Here is an 18,044-nt window from a genome sequence, read left to right on the forward strand (position 1 = left end):
CAGGTAGCAATGACTTTCTCGTTTGAACGGCCAGATGGCCGTTGTGGAGCGGTCAAAAAAGAAATAAAGAAATTATTTTTTTTACGTATTTAATGTTCATATATATATATATATATATATATATATATATATATATATATATATATATATATATATATATATATATATATATATGCACACAAGTTTTTACATACACCATTCTTATCTTTCTCCCATTTTATTTACAAAAATCAATCCCATTTGTAACCAAATTATGGAGCAAAACTCATACACCCCTCCACCAAACACGAACACACCCGCTTAGATGGGTTTCGCACCATATGAAAGCTATATAAATCCTTTCAACACTCAAGACTCACCACAAAAACCATTTTAAGAAAACTATTTTAATCCCACCTCAACCCAATGCAATTTCCAACATCATTGTAACATCCCGACTCACATGTACAATATTTATATATTTATTCATGAGTTGTTTGAGCAACTCGACGATTTAGATGCCCCAACTCATCGAGTACAGGTGGATTGACCACGTGGGTTTTATGACCAACTCGGCAAAGTTGGCGCTATGTGAGGAAACCCTAAATCTTCAGGGTTGGGTCATATTTAAAGGAACTTAAGCCCTCATTTCCGCCTCACCAGCCACCTTACTCCCCTGTGTAAAACCCTAATCGTCTATAGTGAGCTAAGAGAGAAAGAGAGTGAATCTTTGGGCATTTTAGTGCACCTTTTGAAGAGAAGAGGAGGGTATCAAGGCAAGGAACGACAAGAGGCTGTTAGATTTGGTTTTATTTCATCTATAGCTTCTGTTGAAGGTAAAAAGTCTTCACCTTGCTCATTGTTGTAATTAGATCTCATTTTCATGGAGTTTTAGGGCTTATTCCATCTTTCATTGAGGCTTTGAGTGTGTTGAGCTTATCAAGTGCTTGAGACTTCAGATCTGAACCTTGTGAGGTCCCTAGAGTCCAAAGGTCCCAGCTTTATCCAACTAATAGAAGAGCTTTTATGATTAAGACCCTTAATGGAAGTTGTTTGGCATTTCAAGCTCTAAGTGCCATGCATGCACGTAAAGCTTGTAGCTTTACGTGATATATCAGCATTGAGAGGCTAGATCTAGAGTTTGGGGTTGTAAATCTACCTTAAAATTTCTGAATGAGAAAAGGATCTGGAGGGACTCAGAGAGTCGATGAGCTGACTCGACGAGTCGGTTAGGGTTTTCCTCGATGAGTTTGGACATGAGTGACTCGGCGAGTTGATGAGACAACTCGACAAGTTGAGATGGGTTTTTGCGACGTTTCTATAGGAACAAGGGGACTCGACGAGTCACATAGATGCACTCAATGAGTCGGGTCAACATGGAATGTTGACTCGAGTGTTGACTTCAGTTAACTTTAGGTTTTGGTCAAGATAGGGATTATGGAGGTCATAGAGGGGTAGAATGGTCTTTTACCCATTCCAAGAGTTAGAGAGAGAGAATAGCCTCTGGTTTATTTAGAGTTGTGATTGGAGTGTTAATTAGATAATTATCATATGTGTTAGGCGGAGACTAGATCGGCGATTCGTGTGCGAGGTTTATTTGCTTGCTTACGAGGTGAGTCTTCTCACTATACTTACCTAGAGTGGTAATCTTTGTGTAACCGGAGGGTCTTATATGCTTACATTGAGTTTTGTGAAATCTGCATTATCTCTTTGTGATGTAAGTTGTGTATTATTCTGAGCTTACTGAGTTAGGACCGGAGGGTCCACCCGAACTGTGGGACCGGAGGGTTACACTAAGACACATTAACCGGAGGGTCTTATTTGAGTATGGCCACAAGAGGCTAACAAGATGTGTGTGGTATTTTGGGGAACTCACTAAGCTTCTTGCTTACCATGTTATGTGTTATGTGTTTTAGGTACTTCTCAGGATCACGGGAAGGCACCGGCTTGACTGTACACACGAGGCGAAGTTATGTTTTGAGGATCTTGGATTGTGTTTAAACAATTTATCAACATGTGTTTTTGATAAATTATCATCTTGTATGTTTATGAGAATTATGTGATTTTTAAAAATGAAAATTTTGTTTGAAAATTTACGGCGTTACAATCGTCCTACATGTAACAAAACTCAAACCTACAACAAAACATTTCCAATACCTTTGATTCTATGCCACAAACAACCACACAATCACTACCCACACAACTAACGCAAGATATTGTTGCCGAAACACAACCGGGAGGTAGTCAGAGAGGTAGAGGGAAAAGGAAATGTAACACTTGATATGTCAGGTAAATTCTTTATCTATTTGTTTCTTTCTTTTAGTTTAAGGACCGCGTACGCTAAGAGTACATAAGGTAAGTTGGGCGTACGTTGAATGATACTTGACACGAGATTAACCTCCCTCATACGTTGGGCATACCTCTAGGTACGTTGGGCGTACGCAAGTCAGGACAACTCTAATTTTCATGGTTTTCACTCTATTTAATCACCTTATGTCCCAAGGCTCTCTCCTTATCAGCCTCCATATCCCTTTTTTAGCACTATCTCGAAACCCTAACCTATTTCTCAAGCGATTTGACCCTTGTGTGTGTTTTAGTGTATGTGTGGTGCATCTTGAAGAAGAAGAAGACTTGTGGAGGAGCATTGAACAAGTTGGAGCTTGTAGATCCAAGGTTTATTCACTCTTTCCAGCTTATTGGAGGTATAAAGTCTTGATCTTGCTTATCCTATGTCTAGATCTTGAATTGGTTGAGATTTTAGCATACTTTGGTTCTATGAATGAATCCTTGTGAGTAAATGTTACTCAATAAGTTATGAGATGTTTCTTTTGATGTTTTTTAGGCTCTTACTTCATAAAGTTTGCATCTTGATGGTTTTAAATCAACCATGCATGAGTTAGTGATCATTTGATGGAAGTAGAATGTTAAATTTGGGGTCTGAGTCTCCTCGGGCCATGCAAAGGTATCAATTTGGTAACCCTAATAGCCCAACTATATAAAGACCCCTTAAGGATTGCTTAGGGCTTAAGCATCCAAATTAGGGTTTCCTTGTTAGATAACCCTAATAGCCCAACTATATAAAGACCCCTTAAGGCTCAAAAACGGGGCTAATGATCTTGCTAGGGTTTCCACACGTTTTTGGCAGCCTCCAACCTCTCTCCTCTTCATCCTCTTGCTTATGGTGTTTGTGAGCCATTAGAGGAGTGACACTTGTGACTCTAAGCCTTCCAAAGTCAATTCAAGGAGGAATTGGGATTGTTATTGCTACATAACAATCAAGGTATGATCTTAAACCTAATTACATATTAATATGATTACTTGTATGCTAGAATTAAGGTTTATAGTCTTGGGTTCAAAGCATGTACAATAGAGAAACCTAGATCCAAGCATTAGGGTTTGTATGAGCACATAGGATGTCTTATGACCAAAACCCATCAACAATTTCATAGCAAAAGAAAGAGTCGACGTATGTAACGCCCGTAGATCCAGGCTAGTCAATTTAGAGGCAATAAGTGTCAAAAATGACTTTTCGGCAAATTATTATTTAGAATAAATAATCTTAACCAAGTTTTAGTATATGTTACAAGGTTTCCGTACATATAAAGACCGCCGAAATCCGAGTTATAACGAAGAAGTTATGACCCATCGAAGTTTCGCAACGGAACCGACACGATACCGGGAAACGTAAATAGTGAATCTACGATAGAGCGAGATTTAGCCTTAGCGATCTAAACAAAAGTCGTAGAATACATTAAACCAAAAGCGTCCATAAAAAGAACGCCCAAATCTGACTTCGTATAAGGAAGTTATGATTTTTCGAAGTTTCGGATTAGTAGTATACAGCCCGAAGTTCGAGTATTAGATTGACCGGTTTTTAGCCGAAACAACCTAAATGAGAATCAAAGATCTCATTATTAGTAGCGTAATGATAAAAAGACAGACAAAAATGGATATCGGATGAAGAAGTTATGAGATTTTAACGGACCAATCCTGTCTCGATCTATTAAAAATATAACTTTAAAAATAAATTCAAAAGTCTCCATCTACGCGTGGATATAAAGAACGTCAAAAACAGAGTTCATATGAACGACTTACAAATTATAATAGCATATTTACGTATTAAAATAAAGTATAAATCGTATATACATACACATATATATACATATGTATATATCATTAGAAAGGTATCAACGATGCGGTCATTATAAGACTAATGTTGAGTTCTTTCGACATTAATTTAGTACAAATATCGTTAAATCTATTTAAAATATTATTATAAATGGGTGTTTAGTTGTTTATATAACTATAAGCTCATTAAGTAATTATGGAGGGTAGTTTTTGTAAATTTTATTACTATAAATAAAAGGCTTGGGCTCTCATATTTCTTGCACCATTCTCTTGATTTAAGAGTCTTTCTCTTCTTATCACCCGAGCATTTCGGTCCCTCGTGATTCGACTTCTCTTTCTGTAGTTTTAGTATAGTAAGGTGAACACTGAAGCGCTGCACGAATCTTTCTTAGAAAGATTCAGCGACGAAGTTCTGCTCCTGTAGAGCCCGACTCCTAGCTAAAATCCCCTTGTAAGTAGTTATGCTTACCCTATTTTAAATATAGTTTATATTTAAAATTAGTATTGTTATTATAAATGTATAATAAATATTTGAGCTATTATTATGACTTATATAAGTGTCGTTATAATATCTTTTTAACTACTCGCGGTATGGGGAATCTGGTTTAAAGGGCCGCATAGGGTTGTTGGATTTCAGAAGTGCTATACGCCAAAATGGTCCTGCCGTCTGATGTTTTGTGTCTGATGTTTTATGTCTGACCCCTGTTTGTACAAAGTGGTTGGAAAGTATTGTTTAAACTCTTATATAATAATAATAATAAGACTAATAATTAGTCACGGTAAAATCTAGTTATAATAATACTAGGTTTTGTCGAAGGAAATTATTTTAAAGTAAATGAAGCGTTGTCTGAGTACCGAGTCACCACCTTCTCAGGTGAGTGCATAGTTACTTTCATCTTACACATAGATATAAAGTATTTTATATAAACTACGTGTTATGTGTGCATATTATCTGAATACTTGTTGTCTATGCTGGATGAACGTTTTTTTATACATGTTTTAAATGATTTGAACTGTATACGTATTTTAAATATACAAGTATGTTGAGTATGAGATAGGTAGATGAATGATGAGAGATAAAAGATGATGTGAGTAAACATTGGCAGCTATAGACTTAGTGCCTAACAAATAACATCGGCAGTTATGGACTTAGTGTCTATTGGATAAACATTGGTAGCTATGGACTTAGTACCTGTTAGGAATTGGTAGCTATGGACTTAGTATCTATTAGATAAACACTGGTATTTATGGATTTAGTACCCAACAACTATGGAATTAGTGCTTTACGAACGAGCATTGACAACTATGGATTTAGTGCCGGTCCTATAACTCTGGAAGCAAAGGACTTCAGAATAAACGAATGCGGGATAGACGACTCTTAGGATAGATCCTTAAGAGTAAAGAAGATAATGGGAATGAGTAACTGGGTCGATTGTTTGATTGTTTAAACATAATAATTATATTATTGTAGGTTGAAAACTCTATGTACTCACCAGGTTTCCCAACCTGACCCACTCAGTTTATTTATATTACAGGTGTTGAGATGAAGTCACATTACACTGAGATTAAAGAGATGTAGATCACTAGTGTAAATAAATATAAGTTTTGTTTATGCTTATGTTTCTGTATTGACGATAACATCCCAAATGTTTTAAAACGAATTAAAAATAATTTTCTTCGGAAATGCTTTGATAACGTATTTATCATGTTTTACTGAGAATAAATTCCGCAACATTTTTATTAAAAGAGGCACTCTGATTTTTATAAAGCATAAACAAAATCGGTCTTTTATGGCCGTGAAAATGGGAATGTCACAATGTACAACAACAAAACTTAGAATTTCTTCATCGTCGAGCAGAGGAAGATCAAATGACGAATGATTTGGCAATTCTTCGCACTAGCGAGGAAAATATGACGCCACGAGATTTTGAAGGACTTCAAAAGATGAAGTAGAAATCCAGAAAAATATTTGGACTACGTCTATCGTATCGTTTTTATGTTTTTAAATTAGGAATATCGTATTTTTTGCGTTCAATGTTATTATTATTATGTTTTTGTGTAATGTTATTTTCCAGTTTTTAAATGTTATGTTTAGTTCAGGATTTAATTAAATAGCATGTCTTATTAATTTATTTTGTTTTTATAAATATTGTAACATAAAATAAAAAACAAATCGAAAAAAATAGAAAAATATAAATTGAAAAAAATAAAAAATAAATGAATCGAAAAAATAAAAAAGAAATGATGATATGAAAATTAGTGGGTGTTACACCATCTTATCAATGTTATTAAAATCTTGATTTTTATATTACGATCTTATGATTTTAAGATCCTATATGTGAAAAACAATCTCGATCACACTACAATCCTGATTTTACCTCTTTAGTTTTATTATAAAACCGAGTATAAAAAAGTCGTATATTAAACATGAAATCGAGTATCACAAGTTCCATAAAGTCTTCTATAAAACTATAACATCACCATTCTATCAATTCATATCAGTTAGGTAGAATACACCATAATAATTTCTTTGTGATCTTATACATGATCAAAATGATCTCATTTCATCCGAGTTAAGTAGATCATACCCATAGCTGATTTAGTATTTTCAGTTTGTAGCAACAAGAAAAATATAGGTGATGCTTAAGAAGTGAAGTTAATTACACTATTTTGTGACCAAATTTTGGGAAAACTACAATAAAGTCCCTACATATTGGCCTCATAATCGATTTAGTCCCTATATATTTTTTTTATTCAATTAAGTCCCAAATACCGGTAATCGTATTCAATTTAATCCTTTGACCCGGTCAACAGGTCATCCAACTTTCAAAAATTACATTTTTGGCCCAGATTTCAAAATTTATTACAAATTTGATCCAAAATTTACACTTTTGGCCCGGATTTTAATTTTTTTTTACAAATTTGGTCCAAACTTTACCTTTTTTGCCCAAATTTTAGAATTTTATTATGAATTCATCTAATTTTAGTTTTTTTGCAACTTTTTTTTTTCAAAAAATTGTTTCTAATATGTTTTTTCTTTATAAAATCATATTTATACCAAAAAAAATGTATTTTCACATAAAAATCTTATATTTTCTATATAAAACTTTTTTTAAAAAGTTTTTTGTATATGAAATATCTAGTTATAAAAATATGTATTTATTTAGTATATAAATATATATAAATTTGTTTTTATAAAAAAATGTATACACACCTATCACCTTTATATATATATATATATATATATATATATATATATATATATGCACACAAATAGGTGTGTATCTATATTTTTTTATAAAATCGTGTTTGTTTATATTTTTTTTATAAAAACGTGTTTGAATAATTTTTTATATAATACGTGTTCGTATACATTTTATAAAAACGTGTTTAAATAAGTTTTTATATAATACGTGTTTGTATATATTTTATAAAATCGTGTTTGTATACATTTTATAAAATGTATACAAACACGTATTATATATAAAAAAAAATTCAAACATGTTTTTATAAAAAAAATATAAACAAAAACGATTTTATAAAAAAAATAGATAAAATAGGTGTTTGTATACATTTTTTTTCATAAAAACGGATTTCTATATATTTATATACTTAATAAATACTTATTTTTATAACTAAATATTTCATATACAAAAAACTTTTTGAAGAAAGTTTTTTTATAACTAAATATTTCATATACAAACACGATTTAATAAAAAAAATATAGATACACACCTATTTGTGTGCATATATATATATATATATATATATATATATATATATATATATATATATATATATATATATATAAAGGTGATAGGTGTGTGTACATTTTTTTATAAAAACAAATTTATATATATTTATATACTAAATACATACATATTTTTATAACTAGATATTTCATATACAAAAAACTTTTTAAAAAAAGTTTTATATAGAAAATATAATATTTTTATGTGAAAATACATTTTTTTTTTGTATAAATATGATTTTATAAAGAAAAAACATATTAGAAACAATTTTTTGAAAAAAAAAGTTGCAAAAAAACTAAAATTAGGATGAATTCATAATAAAATTCTAAAATTTGGGCAAAAAAGGTAAAGTTTGGACCAAATTTGTAAAAAAAAATTAAAATCCGGGCCAAAAGTGTAAATTTTGGATTAAATTTGTAATAAATTTTGAAATCTGGGCCAAAAATATAATTTTTGAAAGTTTGATGACCTGTTGACCGGGTCAAATGATTAAATTGAATACGATTACCGGTATTTGGGACTTAATTGAATAAAAAAAATATATAGGAACTAAATCGATTATGAGACCAATATGTAGGGACTTTATCGTAATTTTCCCCGAAATTTTAATATGAGTTAATTTTGAAAAAATCCTTCGATCCCAATCTTGATTTTGAAAAACATAAAACGGTCTTGGTAAGATTTCGATTTTGCCAACGTCAGTTGGTGTTATCAACCTGGTTGCCTTATTGCGGGCCCCACCTAAACCGCTTATGCTTTCTAGCACATTTGAAGACTATATTTACCGAATTTAAAAGTGTCGTCTGATCATATCGATCGAATTACAACTTGAGCAATTCTGAATGGAGACGTCTCACAAACAGGTGGTGCTCATTACAGGATGCTCCTCCGGCGGCATCGGGAACGCCCTGGCCCGCGCTTTCGCCGCCAGGGACTGTCTCGTTGTTGCGACGGCGCGTTCGCTTTCTTCCATGCCGGATTTGAACGATAAGAGTGATATGTTCTTTCTTCAGGAACTTGATGTGTTGAGGGATGAGAGTGTTGTAGAGGTTGTCTCGAATGTAATCGATAAGTTTGGGCGGATCGATGTTCTTGTCAATAATGCTGGAGTTCAGTGTATTGGTCCTCTTGCAGAAATCCCTCTTTCTTCCGCTCAACATACGTTTAACACCAATGTTTTCGGTATTATCTCATGCTCGTGTTTTATGAGCTTGATTCTATCATTTAGAAAATATCAGTGACATTCCTCATCTGTTGTTTCTATGATTCAATTGTTCTTAATTGCATCAACTCGAGATAAGTGTTCATTTCCAATAACTCGAGAGAACTGGAATCCTGTTCCACAATAATTACTTCCTTCAGCCATGAACAGTTAGCTTTTATGTAGGTACTTTAAGGTTGATTCAAGCCGTTGTTCCTCACATGGCATCTAGAAAGAAGGGAAAGATTGTGAACATTGGAAGTATATCTGCTATGACCCCTGGACCATGGTCAGGAGTCTACAATGCATCTAAAGCTGCTATACATTCGCTAACTGATACATTACGGTTTGTCTCTCTTTTCTGATTCCAATTCCATTCATTCCTGATTCAATTCCATTCCAGTCCTTAATCGATGAAATTGAATGTAACAGGTTGGAATTGAAGCCATTAGGGATCAATGTAACTAATGTTGTACCTGGAGCCATAAGATCAAACCTTGGGGATTCAGCAATATCCAATTACAGTAAGATGCCGGAATTGAAACTGTACAAGAAATACGAGGTCGCAATCAAGAAACGAGCTTATTTTTCACAAGGACCAAATGCGACTCCATCTCAAGAATTTGCAGAAAAGACAGTAGATGCAATCCTCAAACAAGACCCTCCTTCTTGGTTCTCTTATGGTCAATATTCCACTATATCTGCCATTATATACCATTTGCCTATTTTTCTTAAAGATTTCATTTTAAAGAAGGCTATGAAATGTTAGTTTTCCATTTCTGTAACTTGTTATAAGACGATGAGGGTATAAACTATAAGAACTTTTCATACACAATGTGATTATCAGTTTATGACATGTGCATATAACATATTTGGGTTGTGGTTAAACATTTTTCTAGAAGTCGTATTTACATTATTGATGATAGATATTAGATAAGGCTATGTGTTTGAGCTGTTGGGTATGAGAGTTAAATTATATTAAATTTTGTTCATTTAATATTGGCACCTCATGGTTTAAATGACTAAAGGTTTTGATACTCTCAAACGTTTTGATTGAGAATAGTCATTAAACCAAGAGGTGTTAATATTAAATAAACATGTTGATCTCCAACAAGAACTAGTTCTATGCACGATTCATGACTTGTATATCGACTTGAATATTCATTATCATATATTATAGTATATAATATAATATATATAGTTCTTTAATAGTGTCTTCAAAAATTGTTATATTTTTATTTATATCTACGTTGTCTAGACCCAATTAGGTATGCTCTCGATTACACCTTTAAAAATCACACATGAATTTAATCCCGAAACAATCATAAAAATCGGTGGAAAGTTTTCAAAATATTTTACACATGTTAGCATCATTTGAGAAATAACAGTAGATGTTGGAAAATAAATTTGTGATAGCATAAACGTTTGTTGATATAGTACTCCACTAACGGGTAATATCGTCTTTTAGACAAAATGGGAAATTTTTTCTCTATGATATTTGGATAATAATTCTTGCTTTAACAAATGTTTAATCATTAGGTAAAGAGAGTTTCACCTAGTAAGCATAATTTCAACCGTTCTTAATGGTCTTACTCATTTCCTCTTTCAAAAACTTTTCCATCTTTGATGTTGAATAGGTCCGTTTCTAAAAATTGTCTTTTTTGATGTTCTAAAATTTGGGAGGTGGGATTCTTTTATTTAATTAAACATATTGTCAAGTTGAAAACATGACAACAACAATGTATGTGATAAAACTTCAAATCACATATTGGATTCAAAACTCGTATCATTCGATTAATAGTGTTACCATGATTACTAGCATTGTGTACTGTTATCAAAAGTATCTTTATCATTTACTTTAAAAGTGTTTGTTATTCTCATTAACATATCATATTCATATATTAGTTCATCTTCATCCCTAGATGAAAGTTTTTCAAAAGAAAGAATTCATTTTTGCATAAAAGACCATGTTTTTAGATTGATTTAACGTATCGTGATTCAAATAAATAGCAGAGTGGTATCATATGGAGTGGTCCGAACTCACTAGTTAATGATACTGAGATTCAAGAGACATTCGGTATTTATATTTTTTTTTTGGAAATATTTAGTAGGGTGTTGCAATGGATTTTTATAATTTAACTACAATTAATACAATACCTCATCACTAAATAAAAATAAAAGTAGAATTAATACAACATATCCTAACTAAATAAATACAAAACTAGACATGATATGTATATTTATTTTCATTTTTTCGTAAGTTATAATGGAAACGGTGTTTGTCCATCCACAATTTTTTGTTTCTATTGGATGCCCTTTTTAAGATGACAAAAACAATGGAGGCTAGAAGGTGTAGGTACAGTAGCAAGAAATAGTCGAGGTATATATATATATATATATATATATATATATATATATATATATATATATATATATATATATATATATATATATATATATATATATATATATATATATATATATATATATATATATATATATATATATTTTAACCACGCCCCAATCCTATGTGGAGTTGAGATGGAGTGTTTTTTCATGGTAGAACCATAATATCACACCCTCAAGCCTAAGACCTTCCACGATAAGCCTTGCAAAGCCCCTACAAAACCAAATTGAAAGCCACCTTGGATTTGGTCTTTTATAGTTTGAAAGACTTGCGAAAGTAAGTCAAATTGAAAACCACGTTGGATTTGGTCTTTTACAATTCGAAAGATTTACAAAAGTTAATCATTTTAATAATATTATATTATTTTTATAGGAAGACTACTTTAAATCTTTAATAATACTATGTATCTAGAGTCCGATATTGAATATTCAATATTTGTTTCAACTAGTATATTTGATTTCAAACGTATTTTAGAAAGGGAAAATAACGGCAATAGTCAAAAAAATTGGGGTATTTTCAAAAAATAGACATAAAAATGGACTTTTCCGGATATAAACATGCACTCCGCAGAGGTAGCTCCGCGGAATCTACCGTAGCTCTGCGTAATAGCAAAATCGTAAATAAATTAATGTATTAAAATCACACTAAAGATCCATTCGGCGGAGATACTTCGAGGAATGAACGACGCAACAGAATAGATTTTGATGGGTTCTCAGTTTGGATCCCTAGTAGATTCCGACCATGTCAGCAGCAAGAGTGCAGTTCCAATCCCAGAAGATTCCAAGCTACCTTCCGAAGAGCTAGAGATGCCCTTGTTCGATGATGATCAGTCCGATAACTGGATCCTTGAGACTGAATGGTATTTTTCTTTTTACCGATTGAGAGAAGAAAACAAGTTCGATGTTGTAGTGGCTCTTCAAGGCGACGCTCTTCTGTGGTATGAATAGGAGCATAGGAGGCGACCCATTATAGATTGGGAAGAGATGAAGAGCTTGATTCTTCGTCAGTTCCAACCACCACCATCATCCTTACCCCCGTTCCGAGAATTAGAAGCAAGGAACATGGGAAAGAGAGATCCGGTTTTGAACTAGAAAGGAGTTGTCGGGGATCACCGGAATCTAATAGCGTATTCTCATGCCGCCATAGTAACAGAGCACAGACCTAGCATGACGGCTCCGTTAAACGAACTAACGGAAGAGGGATACCTAGTTCATCAAAGAAATGGGCCGAAAATCAAGGAATGGGTCGAATTTGGCAAGTTGGGCCTACATTGGGATCATACTATTAATGCATATAAGAAGTTAGGCCCGGATGAAATTAAAATGACTGTAACTCAAAGTCTTGCAAACACCCATGATTTCACCAGCACGGACCTTCTCGTCACCATTGATGACCGCTTCCTCAAGCTTCGTACCAACTGCTTTGGAGTCGACAGCATCAGTTTCTTCCAATTTCACCCCCAAAATCCTAGGGTTAAATACTGAACTTCTATCGTCCACCATCTTTGCCACAGCCCTGAAGGGTAACTCCAATAACAGCAGTAAATCGATTCTTGGAGCTTGTTTAGGGCCCACACCAACAACAATACCCAAGCCTCTAAGGCTATTTGTTTGTGAAGAAAATTGTGTCAAGATGGACGTCACTGTACCCCATTATTCTAAATCCAGGTATAAGGAAATCATGATGGAAGTTGGATACAACCATGACAAAATCTCATTGGTCCTAAGCTCTCGATTTGAAGATAGAAACATCAATGAGAGGTCAACCAACCTTCATTTGCAGTAAGACAGCTGAAAGCTGGAGTCTTGAGCTGGTGGAAGCTATTGGCAGATACGATGCCACGAGGAGAAGCCTTAAGGATGTCGTGGGAAGAGTTTTTGGAGCAGTTGAAAATGCAGTACTGCTCGGAGGTAGATCTGATAGACCTAAACAACGAGTTTCAGAACCTGAAGAAAGGGAAGATGAGTATTGACGAGTATGCCACCGCATTCACCGAAAGGATGAAGCTATTCCCCTACTTGGTGCCTACTGAACTCTCCAAGATTGATAGGTTTGCTAACGGACTGCCCATTGACTTTGGCCCAATGGTCAAAATGGCAACTACTTTGAAAGCAGCTGTTAGGGCAGCTAAGAACGTAGAGGCCCAGATAAGAGAAAAAGGTCTAGAAAAAGATAAGGTAGGAGAGAAGCGGAAGTTTGAAGGATCTTCGAGGCCGAACAAGGAAAGCACATTCTCAAAGCTTGGAGGAGCAGATGGAGGTGAAGCAAGATGGTGTGATAGATGCAAGAAGAAGCATGGTGGAAAGTGCAACGAAGAAGTGACTTGTTACAAGTGTGGGAGGACTGGTCACTATTCCAAAGACTGCACGCATAATGACAAAGTATGTTACGGATGTGGAGGCAAGGGGCACATGTCCAGAGACTGCCCAATGAAAAATAAAGCAACAAGACCAGAAACGCCACCAAGGCCGAGGGCATTTCACATGATCCTTGACGAGGCAGAGAACCATGCAAGGAATCAAGAATGAGGACTTCTTACCCGAAGATCGGATTATGCAGTAGCCATAGTTTCGTACGATGTAGCCTAGTAGAGGCATAGTCTAGGGTGAACTTGAACACCTATGTAATAGTTTCGAGAAATAATGAAATCTTCGTTTTGTTATCTGGTGTGTGAAATTGTTGTGTGATTTGCTGCATGGTGACTTGGGAAACTGTGAGACGATACTTGGGACGAGTATGAGTAGGTGTGAATGGTAGTAGAGGCCTATACTACCGGAAGCACAAGACTCACACTTGGATCAGGGAAAGTCACAAGGTTACCAAGAAACTAGTAAGTCATAAAGTCCCAATCTTGGGACCAAAAAGGTCCATAAACTTGTACTAAGGAGATCTAAGAGGTTAATCATCAAGCTCAAGACTTTTTACCTTGCAGAGGTCCGAAATGAAGCACTTATCCCAGATCTACAAGCTCTAGCTTCAAAGGTTCCTCCTTGCCAACCTTCTTCTCTTTGCTTCCAAGCTCTAATCCACCAAAATGGTTTCTCCAAGGTCAAGATCTCATAAAATGAAGATAGGGACGATCTAGGGTTTCTTCTGAGGTTGGGGAGGCTGATATGGGGGCTAGGGTTGGAACCATAATGTCCATTATATAGTGCTTAACCTAAAAATTAGGGTTTTGAGACTCTGAGCGTACACTGGGCGTACTTCTCGTACGTCAGGCGTACGCTTACCTAAACTCGCGATCACTTGCTCTTCTATGTTGGGCGTACACCAGCCTTACGTTGGGCGTACCCAGCTAAACACGTGTGCACTACATGCGTGCAAAAGGGGCTGTCTTGCCAATTTTTCCATTAAGGGCCATTATTGTCAACATCTTCAAAGTGTTGTAACTTCTTTATTCTTGATCCGTTTCAGGCGAACTTTATGTCCACGGAAAGGTGACGAGAAACCCTACGTTTCTAACAACACAGCCCGGCCCGAAACTTCTCGAATAACAACTCCAAATTTAATAAAGGACTAAAACGCCCCTGGCCTTGGCCTCTAAAATTCTACAAACGAATATTTTAGAACAGGGTGTTACACCAGCGTTCTTTATATCTCCGGAATCCTTGTCCCGACCACTACAACTTTCTTCATAGATATTTGGTCTATTTATTATTTTATTTTTTATGCTTATTTTTATTCTTAACTTATTATATCTTATAAATAAGTATAATGCACATAATTCACATATATTCAAATAATTTCTCTTAATTACTTCAAAGGAGGTTACAATTATTGACCCTAACTATTACACCATTATACTAATGCTTAGCCTAGAAACACGGGTGTTACATGGCGGTTCTTGATCCTAGCTGAGTACGCTAAGCGTACGCTAGGAGTACGTTGGGCGTACTGGCTAGAACTTCATATTGCAGAGGCTTCAGCATATGTTGGGCGTATGCATGGACTTGTTTAAGTTAGGCCTCAGGCACACCTGATTATAAGCAGGTCATTTTTTTGGTCTTAAGGCCATGTTGGGGTTCTTGGGCCATATTGGGCCTTAGAGGCCTTGTAGTTGGGCTTGGATGCCTTTTTTTTTGGCTTTTTATGGATTTGGGCCTTAAGGGGAGGGGGCTCATTGAGGCAGGGGTAAAGGAGTCCTTTTTGCCTTAAGTCAAGAATTAGGGTTTTGGACTTGAGTTCGAGATCATCACTTTAGAAGAAGAAGAGTAATCATAGGAGAAGAAGAAGTCATTCATTCATGAAGAAACCCTAAATCGATTTTTAAAGGAAAAATATATCATTTATTGTTTTATCAATAATTATTCTGACATATCATAATAGTTAAGTCGAGTCATCATTTAACCTGTAAGAGCCAATTACCGGTGGGTAATATTTGAACAAAACATATAGTTTGTCGGTGTTTTTTGTACAAAAAGTTTACTTGGATGATGTTTTTTGAATATACCAAACTTGGATGGTGTTTTTTGAATGATTTTGAAACATAGTTACCCCTCTGAGTCATTTCCTTTTGTTTTTTTTTTCTTTACTTATTTTTTTCAGTAATTATCGGTTACTAAAAAGTCAAATTTGAACAAATAATGTACTTTGTTGGTGATTTCTTGTACAAATACTATACTTAAATGGTGTTTTTTAGAGATGCAAAACTTGAATGATAATTTTTAAAGGATTTTGAAACATAATTACCGATATAAGTCATTTTCACAAAAAAATAATTTCTGCGTTTATTAGCTGATATGGTGATGGGCACTCCTTATGATATTACGGATGGGATAAGTACAACAACTATTTATCGATCAACCAGAGGAGCCTACAATGCTGCCGTATTGACGGTCCCACCAAAACAGCTTATGCTTTTCTAGCTCATAAATGAAGACTATATTTACTGAATTTAAAAGTGTCGTCTGGATCATATCGATCGAATTACAACTTTAGCAATTCTGAATGGAGAATTTTCACAAACAGGTGGTGCTCATTACAGGATGCTCCTCCGGCGGCATCGGAAACGCCCTGGCCTGCGCTTTCGCCGCCAGGAACTGTCTCGTTGTTGCGACGGCGCGTTCGCTTTCTTCCATGCCGGATTTGAACGATAAGAGTGATATGTTCTTTCTTCAGGAACTTGATGTCTTAAGGGATGAGAGTGTTGTAGAGGTTGTCTCGAATGTAATCGATAAGTTTGGGAGGATCGATGTTCTTGTCAATAATGCTGGAGTTCAGTGTATTGGTCCTCTTGCAGAAATCCCTCTTTCTTCCGCTCAACATACGTTCAACACCAATGTTTTCGGTATTATCTCATGCTCGTGTTTTATGAGCTTGATTCGATCATTTAGAAAATATCAGTGATATTCCTCTATTTGTTGTTTCTATGATTCAATTGTTCTTGATTGCATCAACTCGAGATAAGTTTTCATTTCCAAAAACTACAAAAGGGTCTAAGCGAATAACTCGATTAATCAGTAAACAATTACTTCCTTCATCCATGAACAATTAGCTTTTATGTAGGTACTTTGAGGTTGATTCAAGAAGTTGTTCCTCACATGGCATCTAGAAAGAAGGGAAAGATTGTGAACATTGGAAGTGTATCTGCTATGACCCCTGGCCCATGGTCAGGAGTCTACAATGCATCTAAAGCTGCTATACATTCGCTAACTGATACATTACGGTTTGTCACTCGACCTCTTCTGCTTCCAATTCCAATTCCATTCATTCCTGATTCAATTCCAATCAAGTCCTTAATCGATGAAATTGAATGTAACAGGTTGGAATTGAAGCCATTAGGGATCAATGTAACTAATGTTGTCCCTGGAGCCATAAGATCAAACCTTGGGGATTCAGCAATATCCAATTACAGTAAGATGCCGGAATTGAAACTGTACAAGAAATACGAGGTCGCAATCAAGAAACGAGCTTATTTTTCACAAGGACCAAATGCGACTCCATCTCAAGAATTTGCAGAAAAGACAGTAGATGCAATCCTCAAACAAGACCCTCCTTCTTGGTTCTCTTATGGTCAATATTCCACTATATCTGCCATTATATACCATTTGCCTATTTTTCTTAAAGATTTCCTTTTAAAGAAGGCTATGAATTGTTAGTAACTTTTTATAAGATGATGAGGGTATAAAGTATAAACTATAAGAAATTGTCATAAAAAATGTGCATTAATCTAATGTGGAGATTATTTTGTGTTTTCTTTTCATATAGCATGTTTGAGTTGTGGTTTAATGTTTTTCTAGAATTCGTATTTACATTATCGATGATATAGATATAGATAAGGATATGTAGTTGGTCGTCATTTTGAGTTGTATAAATGCGAGGCTCTATTTTGCAACTTGCATAGCTGCATGTAGAGTAGAAGACTATGCATTAATGCGAGGCTCGTTATATTAATATTATAGCCCTTTTCAAAATCAGTATTAGTATATGAAGACATTGACACTGACCTTCCTTCCATTTTCATATTCCAAAATCTTGTTTTGTAGATAGGTTAAGTCTTCTTCAAGATCCGTGTTGTTTTGTTCTCTCTCCTTTGAATCATGATAGTTATTCAGATCACTGATTTGTCTAAAGATGT

The 18,044-nt window shown here is 34.7% G+C and overlaps 2 protein-coding genes across 2 annotated transcripts; both read left to right on the top strand.

The window, feature by feature from the left end:
* Positions 1–8,579: 8,579 nt before the first annotated feature.
* LOC145031601 (short-chain dehydrogenase/reductase rusD-like) lies at positions 8,580–9,950 on the top strand. The gene is made up of 3 exons (XM_078980195.1): positions 8,580–9,041; positions 9,247–9,406; positions 9,493–9,950. Exons 1-3 carry the CDS (start codon positions 8,702–8,704, stop codon positions 9,827–9,829), a joined length of 837 nt encoding a protein of 278 aa, XP_078836321.1. The 5' UTR covers positions 8,580–8,701; the 3' UTR covers positions 9,830–9,950.
* Positions 9,951–16,271: 6,321 nt separating this feature from the next.
* LOC145031602 (short-chain dehydrogenase/reductase rusD-like) lies at positions 16,272–17,669 on the top strand. The gene is made up of 3 exons (XM_078980196.1): positions 16,272–16,754; positions 16,973–17,132; positions 17,229–17,669. Exons 1-3 carry the CDS (start codon positions 16,415–16,417, stop codon positions 17,563–17,565), a joined length of 837 nt encoding a protein of 278 aa, XP_078836322.1. The 5' UTR covers positions 16,272–16,414; the 3' UTR covers positions 17,566–17,669.
* The last annotated feature ends 375 nt before the right edge of the window (positions 17,670–18,044 follow it).

Source organism: Lactuca saligna, chromosome 2 (genome assembly GCF_052625555.1).
Source record: "Lactuca saligna cultivar CGN05327 chromosome 2, ASM5262555v1, whole genome shotgun sequence".
Classification (NCBI taxonomy): domain Eukaryota; kingdom Viridiplantae; phylum Streptophyta; class Magnoliopsida; order Asterales; family Asteraceae; genus Lactuca; species Lactuca saligna.